This window comes from Bombina bombina, chromosome 5 (assembly GCF_027579735.1).
Source record: "Bombina bombina isolate aBomBom1 chromosome 5, aBomBom1.pri, whole genome shotgun sequence".
Classification (NCBI taxonomy): Eukaryota; Metazoa; Chordata; class Amphibia; order Anura; family Bombinatoridae; genus Bombina; species Bombina bombina.
The window spans coordinates 26224138-26242068 of record NC_069503.1 but is presented as its reverse complement, the minus strand read 5'-3'; the positions used below and the strand labels follow the sequence as shown (position 1 = coordinate 26242068).

Below are 17931 nucleotides of genomic sequence, written 5' to 3'. Positions count from 1 at the left end.
AACCCTTTTGTCACTATTTAGAATTAGTACGTTATGTGTATCTCTACTTTTTAAGAGTTTATCTTCTTACTTCGCAGGGGTTAACTAGATATATTAGAGCCGATAGTTCATATCAACACTAAAATATTACAATACTAAAATTTGTATACTTAGTGTGAATAAACAGTTTTTGAACTTTACACCTGATTTATAAATTGTCGATTTAGATAATTATATATCGTTCTCTGATAATGAATGCATTTTGGCTTTTGTTTCACTACTTGGTTATAGAAACCTGCATATTCTTTCTTAGAATTAATAATGGTATTTTTTTGTGTTTAAATATCCACTTTGCCTCTCTATCCAATAGTTTCCTGAATCTATCTCCTCCTCTCTTATTGGCTGGAATAAAATCAATGGCTTGGAATTTAAAGGCTGTTTTGCTTTCTTCAATGGTTATTCTATGATTGGCATAGTGTTTAGCTACTGGTGTTTTAGGTGGATCCTTTTCTAATGATGTCAAATGCTCATTTGACATCATTAGAAAAGGATCTACCTAAAACACCAGTGGATATTTAAACTAGCAACCAAAGAGCCAAAAGGAATAAACTCCAGATGGGATCTAGATTTGTATCAAGGGAATTAAAGCATTAATATGTAAAAATTAAACAATAACCAAAAATCAAAGTTTGGACAACTATAACAGGACCAAACTAGTTTAAGAATACTTGTTTACTCCCCAAATACCGGTCCCATCTACTCTACTTCTATTTTGTGTGTAAGCCTTGAAAGCCCCAATAAACACAAAAAAATACCATTATTAATTCTAAGAAAGAATATGCAGGTTTCTATAACCAAGTAGTGAAACAAAAGCCAAAATGCATTCATTATCAGAGAACGATATATAATTATCTAAATCGACAATTTATAAATCAGGTGTAAAGTTCAAAAACTGTTTATTCACACTAAGTATACAAATTTTAGTATTGTAATATTTTAGTGTTGATATGAACTATCGGCTCTAATATATCTAGTTAACCCCTGCGAAGTAAGAAGATAAACTCTTAAAAAGTAGAGATACACATAACGTACTAATTCTAAATAGTGACAAAAGGGTTAATAAGAAGACTGACAAAATTTCAGACAAACGGAAAACCGTAATGTTGGTCAGAAATATTTAAGAGCCGTATAGTATCATATGTTAGTATTTTTTTAATAAAAATATAAAAAAAAAATTTTTTAAATAGTAACTCACTTTAAATTAATACACGCAACGAATTTCAATTAAAATATACACTCATCAACACTTTTTAATACACTTTATCACATATAGGTACTAATAATTTTGATTACACAGTTTGCTACTATGACATCACATCAAAGGAGGAGTTTTCTTTCACATAAAGTATGCTCACTACACACACCTCCATATCTTTGACAAAGCGCCAGAAGGGCGTGAAACGCGTCAGATGACGTCACACTCCACACACCTGTGTCTCCTGGTAGTCACACCGCTAACATTTGTCGAGTGTTTGTCCAACATGCCAAAATAAAGGTATGATCAATTTGCTTTACTTTGATTCATGTGTCTGTGCTGTGCCTTAAATAGTGATTATTTCTGGTCTGGGAGCAATTTATAAGGAAAAGTCTTTTGCTTATTATATATATGCCCTGATATGTGTGTCTTTTAGCAGCAGGTGTACTATATATATGCCCTCATATGTGTGTCTTTTAGCAGCAGGTGACGTGTACTACTATATTCCCTGATATGTGTGTCTTTTAGCAGCAGGTGTACTATATATATATATGCCCTGATATGTGTGTCTTTTAGCAGCAGGTGTACTATATATATATGCCCTGATATGTGTGTCTTTTAGCAGCAGGTGTACTATATATATATGCCCTGATATGTGTGTCTTTTAGCAGCAGGTGTACTATATATATATGCCCTGATATGTGTGTCTTTTAGCAGCAGGTGTACTATATATATGCCCTGATATGTGTGTCTTTTAGCAGCACGTGTACTATATATATGCCCTGATATGTGTGTCTTTTAGCAGCAGGTGACGTGTACTACTATATGCCCTGATATGTGTGTCTTGTCATATGTGCGTCACATGATCTATTTTCTATAAACTGACTTTCTGGCAATAAAGCTGCACAATACAACAGGTATATATGAGAGCATTATAAGTGATTGAGCTGAGGGCGGCTGATCAGTGAGTACTTACAGTGAGTCATTAAGAAATAAGTTTGTCTTGATTGAACTTTAATTAAAGTGAAAACAGTAATTTGAATAAAGTGGACTGCAGCTGTAACAATTCAGATAGTCGGATAATAGAGCATGCAATCTGTAAACTTAGGAGCCAGGCTGCCAGAGCCAGACCATTTTTGGTTCAGCATCCTGGGTAGTGCTTGCTGATTGGTGGCTGTCTACATTTTCCACCAATCAGCAATTACTACCCAGGTTCTGAACCAAAAATAGACCAGCTCAAAAACTTACATTCCTATTTTTCAAATAAAGATACCAAGAGAACAAAGAAAATTTTATATTGGATGAATTTAGAAAGTTGCTTAAAAGGAAATGTTCTATCTGAATCATGAAAGAAAAAATGTGGGGTTTGTATCCCTTTAAAGGGACACACTCAGTAAAGTCCAAATTAAACTTTCATGATCCAGATAGGGCATGCAATTTTACTTTTATCATCATCTTTTCTTTGTTCTCCTCTTCTTGGTGTTCTTGGTTGAAAGTTAAACCTAGGTAGGCTCATGTTCTCTTCTTCTTGGTGTTCTTTGTTGAAAGCTAGGTAAACCTAGTTAGGATCATGTTCTCTTCTTGTTGTTTTTGTTTGAAAGCTAAACCTAGGTAGGCTCAGTCATGCTACTTTCTAATCTAAGCTCTTGAAGGCCGCCTCTTATCTGAATCATGCATTTGACAGTTTTTCACTGCTACAGTGTGTTACTTCATGTGTTGACTTGATGCATATACTTTTATTGTGGCTTTACGGCTTTGTTTTAGATAGGTTTCATAGTGTTTTTAATAAATAATAAAAAAAGAAAAGCAAATAATAAGTGATATGCTCTGCTAATGCTTACAAAATGTTTTATTGTTTAATGTCCCTTTTAAAGCCAATTAGGGGAAACTGTGTACGTGTATAGCATTGTGTTTTATCCTTGAGAAGTCAGCAGGTGCATAAAAATGTCTGACAATTAGAATTTTCTCTATTTTATGACATAATTTGCCTGAAAATGGTCTTCAAATAAATGGAAATATATTGCAAAGTTGTTTAATTATGCATAATCATAAAAACATTTTTTATATAAAATTCTAAAGTTTTTCTGATAACTTATGTTTTGTACTTACTACTTGTTTGATTAGAGCCCTCAATAACTTAAAGGGACAGTCAACACCAGAATTTTTGTTGTTTAAAAAGAAAGATAATCCCTTTATTACTCATTCCCCAGTTTTGCACAACCAACACAGTTATATTAATATACTTTTTACTTCTGTTATTATCTTGTATCTAAGCTTCTGCTGACTACCCCCTTATTTCAGTTATTTTGACAGACATGCAGTTTAGCCAATCAGTGCTCACTCCTAGGTCACTTTACGTGCATGAGCTCAATGTTATCTATATGAAACATGTGAACTAATGCCCTCTAGTGGTCAAAATGCATTCAGATTAGAGGCAGCCTTCAAGGTCTAAGAAATTAGCATATGAACCTCCTAGTTTTAGCTTTCAACTAAGAATACCAAGCGAACAAAGCAAAATTGGGAAGTTATTTAAAATTGCATGCCCTATTTAAATCATGAAAGTTTTTTTTGGACTTGACTGTCCCTTTAATCATACCTGTTTACTTTAATTGTATGTGTTGTGCGCATTAATACGCAATAATTAATTTAAAAAAAAGTTTTAGATTAGTATATACAACAAGGCTCAAGCAGGTTAAAGACTCTGTGCCTGTCATCTATCTATCTATCTATCTATCTATCTATCTATCTATCTATCTATCTATCTATGTATCTATCTATGTATCTATCTATGTATCTATCTATCTATGTATCTATCTATGTATCTATCTATCTATCTATCTATCTATCTATATCTCTATCTATCTATCTATCTATGTATCTATCATCTATCTATGTATCTATCTATCTATCTATCTATGTATATATCTATCTATCTATGTATCTATCTATCTATCTATCTATGTATTAATTAGGTTAGTGAGCGGCCGCTGTTGGTATTAGGGAAGCAGAGCAGGAGCAGTTGCTGATTGTGGGGCCAGGAGGTCTTTGGAGTAGCGGCATAACAGGAAGTTACAGGTATGAGAATGCTGCAGGCTTAAGGACCATTACATTGTATTATCTTATATCCTCTTCATCAAGGGAAGTGTGGGCATTTGATCTTCTTTTTGCTTACAGTGTTTAAACATGAGTGACGGCAGGAAAAGGAAAAGTGGTGCCGGATACAGATTACAAGCTAAGCAAAGGAAGGAGCAAGCTGAGCGTGATCGCAGGGCAATCACTTGAACAATTAGTCAAGGAACCAACTCGTAAGGAAGCTATATTAGATCTAATACTTACAAACAGTGATACAGTTTCAGATGTGTCTGTAGGTGAGAACTTAGGATCCAGTGATCATCAATCTGTTTGGTTTAGTATTCATGTTCAGGAACTGTTCATCCAGACTAAAACAAAAGTTTTAGACTTTAGGACGGCAGATTTTTCATTAATGGGAGAATACCTAAAAAACAATTTAAAGGGGAAAACTCTTATTACAGGGGTTCAAGAACAGTGGGAATTTGTGAAAGGTGCCATTTTAGATGCAACCGCACACTGTATTCGACATGTCTGTAAAAGTAAAAGAAAGCGGAAACCAATTTGGTTTTCCAAAGAAGTAGCACATGCTGTAAAGACAAAAAAGATAGCTTATAAAAATTACAGACACACACAATCAGATGATGATATGAAAATATGGAGACTCCAACAAAAAAAGACTAAGCAGTTAATTAGGAAGGTTAAAGCTCATGCAGAAGAGAAGATAGCACAGTCAGTAAAACATGGGGACAAAACATTCTTTAGATATATCAGTGAAAGAAGAAAAAATAAGGTAGGAATAGTAAAATTGAAATCAGTTGATGGTAGAATAATAGAAGGAGATAAGCAGATTGCAGACTGTCTCAATGATTACTTCTGTTCTGTTTTCACTAAAGATTGTGAAGATACAATGTCTACATTAAGGGATGCTACGCAAAATAGAAACAAGCTTAACAGTAATCTTTTTACAGAGGATGAGGTTTTGTTGGCATTATCAAAAATAAATGTTACAAAGGCAGTGGGTCCTGATAATATTCATCCAAGGGTTTTAAAAGAACTTCGATCAGTGCTAACTGTCCCATTAACTGATCTGTTTAATCAGTCACTATTAACAGGAGCTGTCCCAGATGATTGGAGAATAGCAAATGTAATACCTCTTCATAAAAAGGGCAGTAGAGAAGAATCTGGCAACTACAGGCCAGTTAGTTTAACTTCAGTAGTAGGGAAATTAATGGAAAGCCTCTTAAAAGAAAGAATTATGACTTACATAAAGACAAACAATTTAGAGAACCAAAATCAGCATGGTCTTACTTCAGGGAGATCATGTCAGACTAATCTAATTGACTTCTTTGATTATGTAACAAAAGTATTAGACAAGGGAGGAGCAGTTGATGTAGCATATCTAGATTTCAGCAAAGCTTATTCACAAACTATATCTCCTTGGTCTAGATTCAAAAATTGTGAACTGGGTGGAATGCTGGCTTAAGGACAGAAAACAAAGTGTCTTAGTAAATGGAGTTCATTCAGCAGAGGGGGCTGTTACTAGTGGTGTTCCTCAGGGGTCAGTTCTGGGGCCTGTTTTGTTTAACATATTTATCTGCGATATCAGCAAAGGGCTACAGGGGAAAGTATGTCTCTTTGCAGATGATACAAAAATTTGCAACAGAGTGGATGTTCCAGGGGGGGTAGACAAAATGAGAAGTGATATAAAACAATTGGAGGATTGGACAAACGACTGGGATCTAAAGTTTAACACAGCAAAGTGTAAAATAATGCATTTAGGGAAGAAAAATCCAAATGTTAATTACAGACTCAATGACACTTTACTGACTGTTACAGACGAGGAACAGGACTTGGGAATTATTATTTCAGATGATTTAAAACTTAGTAAACAATGTAGTAATTCAGCGAGTAAGGCTAGCAGAATGCTTGGATGTATTGGTAGAGGTATTTGCAGCAGAAATAGTAAGGTTCTTATGCCACTTTATAGATCATTAGTTAGGCCTCATCTTGAGTATTGTGTGCAGTTCTGGAGGCCATATCTTCAGAAGGATATTAACAAACTTGAATCTGTGCAAAGGAGGGCTACCAAAATGGTACATGGTCTAAAAAATAAAACTTACCAGGATAGGCTCAATGACCTAAATATGTATAGCTTAGAGGAGAGAAGGGAAAGAGGTGATATGATAGCAACTTTCAAGTACATTAAAGGGTTTAGTAAAACTGAGGCTGTGGGTATTTTACATAAAATGGAAAATTCAAGAACAAGGGGTCATGAGCTCAAGCTAAAGGGTAGTAGATTCAGGAGTAATTTGAGGAAGCACTTCTTTACAGAAAGAGTGATTGATTTATGGAATAAACTTCCTCAAGAGGTAGTAGCAACAAACACTGTGGGGGACTTTAAAAATGCATGGGACAAGCATAGGGCTATCCTACGAACTAGATAAGTTTATACTGTTAGGTAAGGTCGGGCAGACTTGCTGGGCCTATGGCTCTTATCTGCCGTCAATATCTATGTGATGTAGAAACATCTTCTAAAATTGACACTTTTTTCAATGTCTATTGTGTCTGTCCGTGTTGTCCCAACGGATGATGAAGATATTTCAGCAGGTAATGTGGAGAGCAGTAGTTTATCCACTTCTTGTAACCTTGCTGCTTCTGAAGCCTCAAGTACCAGTGCCACAGTGTCAGAATATGATTATGAGGTCATTGCAGGACCTTCAGCCTCCCCTAGCAGCACTGCAATTGCTGAGTTTTTAGACACTAGTGCTCTGAATCCAGAGTCAGAAGAACTGGCGAGTTCAGAGAGCATTGCAGCAGGACACTCTATGGCTTCAAGTTCAAGTACTCTTGTTAAAGAACTTGAACAGAAATTTAGCACTGACCCTGCTGAGTGGATTTTGAATGAAGAGACTAGAGACTATGTTGCTATACATGGTGTCATTCAGAATGACAATGGGCCTTTCACAAAATCTAAAAGGCAATATGGCAACAGGGTTCGTTCACTGACCAAGAAATTGTTTGAGAGACAACTGCTCAATGGGGAGACAAAAAAAAGATCTTACTTAGTATATTCAGAGAGCAAAGGCATGGTCTTTTGTGCTGCTTGTCGTTTATTTGGTGGAAAGTCACAGATAGCAAATGATGGATTTAATGACTGGAAGAATGCCATTGCTCGACTGAATGAACATGAGAACTCACCTGAACATAGAGCCTGTCTGTCCATATTAAACGACAGAGGAAATACCTTAGCAAGGATTGATGAATCTCTTGTAAAGCAAATGTCGGAGGAAATCTTGTATTGGAGAAATGTTTTGAGAAGAGTTGTTTCGGTTGTTAAGTCACTTGGGACTCGTGGCCTTCCATTCAGAGGCCACGATGACAAATTTGGGTCAAAACACAATGGAAACTTTTTGAGAGAGCTGGAACTGGTTGCAGAATATGATCAATTTCTTCATGAACACATAATGAAATGTGGCAATGCAGGGAAAGGGAGCACTTCTTATCTTTCCTTTACTACTTGCGAGGAGTTTATTCAGCTGGTGGCAGAGACTGTTTTGAAAGAGATCATCAAGGAAGTAAAGATGTCAAAATATTTTTCCATCAGTGTTGATTCTGCACCTGATATAGCTCATATTGATCAGCTGTCAGTTATTTTAAGATACGTAAAAGAAGATGGTCACCCAACAGAACGCATCCTAAAATTTATTGCAAAACCTGGTCATAAGTCAAAGCAACTTGCTGAAGCTGTAGTTAATACACTTAAATTATATGACCTGGAAATTGCTGATTGTCGTGGTCAATCATATGATAACCCAAGGAATATGTCAGGCCATTACAGTGGTTTGCAAACTAGAATTAAAGAACTCAACCCACTTGCAGGCTACATACCATGTTCTGCTCACTCGTTGAACTTGGTAGGAACATCATGCTGCAGGGAAGCTAGGTCTTTCTTGAACCTTCTTCAGAGGCTGCATACATTTTTCACTATATCAACAGGAAGATGGGCCATTTTACAGAAATATCTATCATCATCTTCTAGCACACTGTCGTTAAAGAGAGTTTGTGCAACACGTTGGTCATCTCGTCAGGATGCGTGTAAAAGCTTAAATCGCAATTGGCCACAAGTTATTGATGCACTAAAGAGCATTGCAGAAGATGATGAAGAAAAAGACAATGCACGCACAGAAGCTGAAGGTTATCTTAAACAAATGGAACATGCAGAGAAACTAAGACAACACTTTAACAAAGACCTGGAAGATACATTTGTGGACGAATGTCTCCAATTTCGAGCACATTACATGAGCTTAGAAAAAACAACATCTCATTCAGTGCTACAGCTGTACCAAAGGCTGTGTAAATCTGGTCATTACCAACTCTACCATAATGTTGATATTGCAATCAGAATGTTTTTGTGCACTCCAGCAACAAACTGTTCTGCTGAGCGTTCTTTCTCTGCATTAAAATGTATAAAAACATACTTGCGTTCAACTATGGAAGAGGAGAGACTGAATGCATTAGCTCTGTTGGCTACAGACATTGTTGATAAATTGAAGTATGATGACCTTATTGACCAGTTTTCAAAGCTAAAAACCAGACGAAAGCCAGTTTCGTTCTAAGGCTTAGTTAAGACCATTTTCATTGGAAGGCTACATCTAGCTCAGACTATTCTGTTCTGGTTTTTTTTATTAAGAAAGATTTATAATATCCATTTATTTTTATATCTGAAGAGTGAATGCAATTCTTCATACAGTGTATTTTCAAAAGTGTTAAGTGCACTTTATTTGTTTTATTGTTCATTGAAATTTTATATTAATGTTTGATTGGTTTTAAGACTACCACTAGCACAGTTATTTTTGGAGCACTTTGGGTACGATCCGATAAAGATCGTAGTTTGCGGTGCAAGCAAGGGAACCCCCGCCGTCCGTAGTTTCAGCTCGCAACTCAAGCTATCCTATATACGGCGCCGTCAGATGCTAAAGTGCCGTAAGTTGGATAAACCAGCGATGTCCAGAAATCTGCGTAAGTACAAATTTCTGGAGTCGCCAGTGACTTACGGCACTTTAGAAACTGCCGACGCAGGCCGGTGAAAAAGAAGAAAAAGATCTGTTAGACAGTATCAATTGTTGTGGACCCGCCATGTCCTCTTTGCTCAAAGTGGACCAGGAGCTCAAAAAGAAGGTTGATTGTTTCCAGGAAAGAATCACAAGTGAAGCTGAAGATCTTGTTGCAAGTTTCTTCCCAAAGAAATTATTAGAACTAGATGGATTTCTTAAGGAACCAATGCTTAATGTTCAGGATCTCACCCTGATCCATTCTGAAATGAACTTGCCAGTTCCAGACCCTATTATCCTTACCAATAGCCACGATGGATTAGATTCACAAACTCTAAAGAAGAGGAAATTGGATGATGGGGATGATACTTTTCCAGGCACCAAAGTCTTTGTGATGCCCAATGGGATGCTCAAAAGCAACGCACAATTGATGGAAATAATAGAGAAAGTGATGCCAGAGATACGGCTGCTCATTGAGAAATGTAACACAGTAAAAATGTGGGTTCAGCTTCTTATCCCTAGGATAGAGGACGGTAACAACTTTGGAGTATCCATCCAGGAAGAGACTGTTGCAGAGTTAAGGACAGTAGAAAGTGAGGCGGCCTCCTACCTCGACCAAATTTCCAGATATTACATCACTCGCGCAAAGCTGGTATCCAAAATAGCTAAATACCCCCATGTGGAAGATTATAGACGCACAGTCACAGAAATAGATGAAAAGGAGTATATCAGCTTACGTTTAATTATATCAGAGTTGAGAAACCAATATGTCACATTGCACGATATGACCCTTAAAAACATTGAGAAGATCAAGAGGCTCAGAAGCAGTAACACTGAAACATTGTATTAGTTGTGCATTTCCTAGGTTACCCTTTTCCCTCATTTGGTTTTTCTTCTGCGAACTGAAAAAAGGAACTTGTTTGAATACAGACCGTCATTGCCTTGTTTGAACATCATCGCTACCAAGAAGGGGGGAAATGCTCTGGTGGAGATTCAAAGAACGCCTTGTTTTACATATAATTTCCTCCCTCTTTGTTTTTGATTTGTTGATTAAATTGTATGTTTTTAAAAAAAAACAAAAAACTGCCGGTGCCTACAAAACCTGACTAAAGTTATTAAATCTCCCGTACTGTCTAACACGCCTCCCAAACATAGCCCGACATGTCTAACCCTCTATTCGCTATCCCCCCTCACTATCCTAACAATAATTTTTTTTATTAACCCCTAAACCGCCGCTCCCGGACCCCGCCACCACCTAATAAAGTTATTAACCCCTAAACCGCCACTCACGGACCCCGCCGCCAGCTATATTAAATCTATAACCCCCTAATGTGAGCCCCTACCCTGCCGCCATCTACCTTACCTACCCCCTAAAGTGAGCCCCTTACACCGATGCCATCTACCTTACCTACCCCCTAAAGTGAGCCCCTTACACCGCCGCCATCTACCTTACCTACCCCCTAAAGTGAGCCCCTTACACCGCCGCCATCTACCTTACCTACCCCCTAAAGTGAGCTCCTACCCCGCCACCATCTATTTTAAAATTATTAACTCCTAATTTAATCCCCCTACACCGCTGCCACCTATATTAAATTAATTAACCCCTAATCTAATCCCCCTACCCCGCCGCCAGCTATATTAAATTATTTAACCCCTAAAATACTAAACTATCCCTACCACTAAACCTAAGTCTAACCCTACAAATAGCCCTGAAAAGGGCTTTTTGCGTGGCATTACCCCAAAGTAAACAGCTCTATTGCCAGCCCTTAAAAGGGCTTTTTGCGGGGCATGCCCCAAAGAATTCAGCTCTTTTACCAGCCCTTAAAAGGGCTTTTGGCGGGGCTTTGTCACAAAGTAAACTGCTATTTTGCCTATAATCTAAATCCCCCTACACCGCCGCCACCTATAATAAATGTATTACCCCCTAATCTAATCCCCCTACACCGCCGCCACCTATAATAAATGTATTAACCCCTAATCTAATCCCCCTACACCGCCACCTATATTAACTATATTAACCCTAATTATATTTGGGTTAATATAGTTAATATCGTTATTATATTATATATATATTAAGTATAATAACCCTATCTAACTCTAACATCCCTAACTAAACTCTTATTAAAATAAATCTAATTAATATTAATATTATTAATTAAAATATTCCTATTTAAATCTAAATACTAACCTATAAAATAAACCCTAAGATAGCTACAATGTAATTAATAATTACATTTTAGCTATTTTAGGGTTTATATTTATTTTACAGGTAACTTGGTATTTATTTTAACTAGGTACAATAGCTATTAAATAGTTAATAACTATTTAATTGCTACCTAGTTAAAATAATTACCAATTTACCTGTACAATAAATCCTAACCTAAGTTACAAATACACCTACACTATCAATAAATTAAATAAACTACAAATATCTATTATGACAGATCCTATAATATGTTTTCATTCTCTGAGCTATGTGTCCTGTTCTCGTGTCTTCTGTCACCTCCTATTCACATTTATATAGAAGCTTAATAGCTCTCCACATACCAGTATATGTAACGTATTCAACTGCCTATTAGACTCTTATCTCTACTGCTGCAGGGCATAGGGCTTGTGTCCTGTGGCAGATTTAATTTTTCCGTCACTATGTCTTAAAAAGGCGGAGATTGCCACCTAACAACCAGTTGCTCCTCATAAAACTATGTGCTTGGCTTAGATATGTCTGACTAGATGGCTACTACCCATTGCTTAATATTATTGTTTTATAAGAGCCTCGTGAAGTGTACATACTAATTGAATCTGTAAGTGCTGTACAACTGCTCTACTTACATATCTTGACCTGGTAGCAATTGGGTTATTATAGTGACTATGTGGATTTCCATGTCACAATTTGTGGAGTTAAATTTGCACGACACTAGTGCTTCTATGGCTTTATTTTACACATCGCTCAGTATTTTGAGCTGACTGCAACTATGAGGTGTACTATACATATCACAATTACTGGGTAAGTCATGTTTAACGTTAAGTACCTATGAAAAGAGGAGCTCCGGTTCAACATACATAATGACCTCCATACCCCCCCATACTATAGTACTCAGGATAGGCTGGATTCATCCTGAGTCTTTAAAGCGTTTTTTCTCGTCACACAACCGCAATTAACCTATGGTTTTATATATTCTTTATATCATATATATACTCTAGATTGCTACATGCTTTTTTCTTTTATGCTGGTATATAGAATAATATCAAAGAAAATACAGAAAATATGAGGTTTACTTTTAACATATATTGCATAAATGTGATGTAACAGATATGATTATATATTGTGGCAATAAGATGGATATGTTCTTTCTGTGTATATGTGTATGACATCTGTACAATACTTTCTCTGTTGTACTGTATATTTAACCTCAATAAAAATTATTTAAACAAAAAAAAACTACAAGTATCTAAACTCAAATACAATTAAATAAACTAAACTAAATTACAAAAAAAACAAACACTAAATTACAAAAAATAAAAAAAAGATTACAAGATTTTTAAGCTAATTACATCTATTCTAAGCCCCCTAATAAAATAATAAAGCCCCCCAAAATAAAAAAAATTTCCTACCCTATTCTAAATTAAAAAAGTTAGCTCTTTTACCTTACCAGCCCTTAAAAGGGCCTTTTGCGGGGCATGCCCCAAAGAAAACTGCTCTTTTGCCTGTAAAATATAACACAATACCACCCCCCAACATTACAACCCACCACCCACATACCCCTACTCTAACCCAAACCCCCCTTAAATAAACCTAACACTACCCCCTGAAGATCTCCCTACCTTGTATTCACCCAGCAGGGCAGAACTCTTCATCCGATCCAGGCGATGTCTTCAATCAAGTGGCAGAGAAGTCTTCTTCCACCCGGCGATGTCTTCAATCAAGCGGCAAAGAAGTCTTCTTCCATCCGGGCGATGTCTTCAAGCAAGCGGCAGAGAGTCTTCTTCCATCCGGTGATGTCTTCAAGCAAAGCAGCATCATTAATCTTCTTTCTTTGCTCCTCCGCTGCGGAGCATCCATCCGGCACGACGACTTCAGCCAATCAGATTCAAGTTCAATCCGATTGGCTAATTGGTTCAGCCATTGAACTTGAATCTGATTGGCTGATTCAATCAGCCAATCAGATTTTTCTACCTTAATTCCGATTGGCTGATAGAATCCTATCAGCCAATCGGAATTCAACGGACGCCATCTTGGATGACGTCATTTAAAGGAACCTCATTCGTCGGGAAGTCGTCGTGCCAGATGGATGCTCCGCGGCGGTGGAGCGAAGAAAGAAGATTGAAGATGCCGCTTTGCTTCTTTGCCGCTTGATTGAAGACATCGCCGGGTGGAAGAAGACTTCTCTGCTGCTTGATTGAAGACATCGCCCGGATCGGATGAAGAGTTCTGCCCGGCTGGGTGAATACAAGGTAGGGAGATCTTCAGGGGGTAGTGTTAGGTTTATTTAAGGGGGGTTTGGGTTAGAGTAGGGGTATGTGGGTGGTGGGTTGTAATGTTGGTGGGTGGTATTGTGTTTTATTTTACAGGCAAAAGAGCAGTTTTCTTTGGGGCATGCCCCGCAAAAGGCCCTTTTAAGGGCTGGTAAGGTAAAAGAGCTAACTTTTTTTAATCTAGAATAGGGTAGGGAATTTTTTTTATTTTGGGGGGCTTTATTATTTTATTAGGGGGCTTAGAATAGGTGTAATTAGCTTAAAAATGTTGTAATCTTTTTTTTATTTTTTGTAATTTAGTGTTTGTTTGTTTTTTTGTAATTTAGTTTAGTTTATTTAATTGTATTTGAGTTTAGATATTTGTAGTTTATTTAATTTATTGATAGGTGTATTTGTAACTTAGGTTAGGATTTTTTTTTACAGGTAAATTGGTAATTATTTTAACTAGGTAGCTATTAAATAGTTATTAACTATTTAATAGCTATTGTACCTAGTTAAAATAAATACCAAGTTACCTGTAAAATAAATATAAACCCTAAAATAGCTACAATGTAATTATTAATTACATTGTAGCTAACTTAGGGTTTATTTTATAGGTAAGTATTTAGATTTAAATAGGAATATTTTAATTAATAATATTAATATTAATTAGATTTATTTTAATAAGAGTTTAGTTAGGGATGTTAGAGTTAGATAGGGTTATTATACTTAATATATATATATATATATATATATATATATATATATATATATATATATATATATATATATATATATATATATATATATATATATAATATAATAACAATATTAACTATATTAACCCTAATATAATTAGGGTTAATATAGTTAATATATATAATATAATAACTATATTAACTATATTAACCCTAATATAATTAGGGTTAATATAGTTAATATAGCTGGCGGCGGTGTAGGGGGATTAGATTAGGGGTTAATGTGTTTAATATAGGTGGCGGCGGTGTAGGGGGATTATATTAGGGGTTAATGTATTTAATATAGGTGGCGGCGGTGTAGGGGGATTAGATTAGGGGGTAATACATTTATTATAGGTGGCGGCGGTGTAGGGGGATTTAGATTATAGGCAAAAGAGCAGTTTACTTTGTGACAAAGCCCCACCAAAAGCCCTTTTAAGGGCTGGTAAAAGAGCTGAATTCTTTGGGGCATGCCCCGCAAAAAGCCCTTTTAAGGGCTGGCAATAGAGCTGTTTACTTTGGGGTAATGCCACGCAAAAAGCCCTTTTCAGGGCTATTTGTAGGGTTAGACTTAGGTTTAGTGGTAGGGATAGTTTAGTATTTTAGGGGTTAAATAATTTAATATAGCTGGCGGCAGGGTAGGGGGATTAGATTAGGGGTTAATTAATTTAATATAGGTGGCGGCAGTGTAGGGGGATTAAATTAGGGGTTAATAATTTTAAAATAGATGGCGGCGGGGTAGGAGCTCACTTTAGGGGGTAGGTAAGGTAGATGGCGGCGGTGTAAGGGGCTCACTTTAGGGGGTCGGTAAGGTAGATGGCGGCGGTGTAAGGGGCTCACATTAGGGGGTAGTTTAATATAGCTGGCGGCAGTGTAAGGGGCTCACATTAGGGGGTAGTTTAATATAGTTTGCGGCGGGGTAGGAGCTCACATTAGGGGGTATGTAATATAGCTGGCGACAGTGTAGGGGGATCACATTAGGGGGTTATACTTTTAATGTAGGTGGCGGCGGGGTCCGGGAGCGGCGGTTTAGGGGTTAAATACTTTATTAGGGATTGCGGAGGGGCATCGTGGTTGACAGGTAGATAGACATTGCGCATGCGTTAGGTGTTAGGTTTTATTTAGCAGATCGCGGTTGGCAGGTAGATAGACATTGCGCATGCGTTAGGTGTTAGGTTTATTTTGTAGCTAGTTTAGGGAGTAACGGGCTCCAATAGACAGCTTAAGGCTTACTACGGCTGCATTTTGTGGTGAGGTGAAAATGGAGTAAGATTTCTCCATTTTCGCCACGTAAGTCCTTACGCTGTATATTGGATACCAAAATGCGCTGGTTTGGTATACCTGCCTATGGCCCAAAAAAACTACGGGCGAAGGCAGAAATATACTAGCGGAACTTCTAGGTTACGCCGTATATAGGATACCAAACCAGCGCAAAATTCAGCGTCGCCGGCTTTTGCGGGCGACGCTGCATATCGGATCGAGGCCCTTATTTGCACTATTGTTCACTTGAAGTTTATCTTAATGTTAATTAGAAGAAGAGGGATTATTTAATATTTATTTAATTATTATTAATCTGTTAATTACAGTTTGATTTTGAAGTTTTACTTTATTGGCGTAACCTTATTGGTTTACTAATGCATCTTAACAATGTCCTTTTTTTAATTTAATTGAGCGATTGTGTGTATGAGTGTATCATGTGTAAAAGGAGGCATGAAAGGTGTGTGAATGGCCGGTAACAATGGTTGAAGCCTTGCCGTGGCGTTATTGCTCACATGTATACTGTGTGTGTACACATGTGCTAAGTCAATGTAAAATGTAATTTTAAAATGCAGCAGCAGAAAAAAAATAAAAACACAACTCCATAACCAAAAAACGATATGTAAAAAAATTGCCTAAATCCGGGGGGGGGGGGGGGATTCTTAGTGCCTAGGGCAGCACAAATCCTAAATACGCCCCTGGCCCAAAGGATTTTAACCCATTTGAAATACAAGTTGGTTATTTAGAAAAGGTCAAATATATGAAGTGGCAAGGTTGAAATAGTTTTTTTAAAAAGGAAAAGGACGGCGCTAGAAGCGGAGTGTGAAACTTGTTCTCCTCTGGAGACTTTCACCTGTCTAGCAAACAGGACATCTCCAGGCACTCCGGATTCACCTGCGTGCTGGCTAATTTGGGTCAGGTTCTCTGTTTGCTCCTACTGAGACTACAATATTTCCAGCTGTATCCTTGGTAACATTCACACCACAGACTCCCTGGATTTACCTGCGTGCATTTGCACTAAGTGCAGGTTCTTCAAATAATTTCTGAATCAACTTCAAAGAATTAAAGATTCCCTCTATCAAGTAACCGTGTGTAATATACTTCTCCTTTAAGGGGAGGTTCTTTTTTCGGTCTACCTATAAAACCTGCTGGATACTTCATGGGCGTGATCCGATATAGATCGTAGTTTGCGGCGCAAGCGAGGGAACCCCTGCCGCCAGTAGTTTCCGCTCGCAACTCGAGCTATCCCATATACGGCGCCGTCAGATGCTAAAGTGCCGTAAATCGGATAAACCAGCGATGTCCAGAAATCTGCGTAAGTACAAATTTCTGGAAACGCCAGTGACTTACGGCATTTTAGAAACTGCCGGCGCCTACAAAACCTGACTAAGTTATTAAATCTCCCGTACTGTCTAAAACGCCTCCCAAACATAGCCCGATACGTCTAACCCTCTATCCGCTATCCCCCCTCACTATCCTAACAATAAAAAATGTATTAACCCCTAAACTGCCGCTCCTGGATCCCGCCGCCACCTAATAAAGATATTAACCCCTAAACCGCTGCTCCCGGCCCCCGCCGCCACCTAATAACGATATTAACCCCTAAACCGCCACTCCCGGACCCCGCCGCCACCTAATAAAGATATTAACCCCTAAACCGCCACTCCCGGACCCAGCCGCCACCTAATAAAGATATTAACCCCTAAACCGCCACTCCCGGACCCCGCCGCCACCTACATTAACTACCCCCTAATGTGAGCTCCTACCCTGCCGCCACCTACATTAACTACCCCCTAATGTGGGCTCCTACCCCGCCGCCAGCTATATTAAAATTATTAACCCCTAATCTAATCCCCCTACCCTGCCGCCAGCTATATTAAATACATTAACCCCTAATTTAATCCCCCTACACCACCGCCAGCTATATTAAATATATTAACCCTAATTATATTAGAGTTAATATAGTTAATATAGTTATTATATTATTTATATTAACTATGTTAACCCTATCTAACCCTAACACCCCTAATTAAATTCTTATTAAAATAAATCTAATTAATATTATAAACTAAAATATTCCTATTTAAATCTAAATACTATAAAATAAACCATAAGATAGCTACAATAT

General features: G+C 37.4%; 2 protein-coding genes across 2 annotated transcripts in view; both read left to right on the top strand.

The window, feature by feature from the left end:
* LOC128659731 (oocyte zinc finger protein XlCOF6-like) overlaps positions 1-17931 on the top strand; it is a 665326-nt gene that overhangs the window by 487504 nt on the left and 159891 nt on the right. The gene's annotated exons all lie outside the window — the stretch shown is intronic.
* Positions 9386-10228, top strand: LOC128659730 (proteasome activator complex subunit 3-like). The gene has a single exon (XM_053713309.1). The coding sequence runs from the start codon at positions 9443-9445 to the stop codon at positions 10205-10207; it is 765 nt and encodes a 254-aa protein (XP_053569284.1). The 5' UTR covers positions 9386-9442; the 3' UTR covers positions 10208-10228.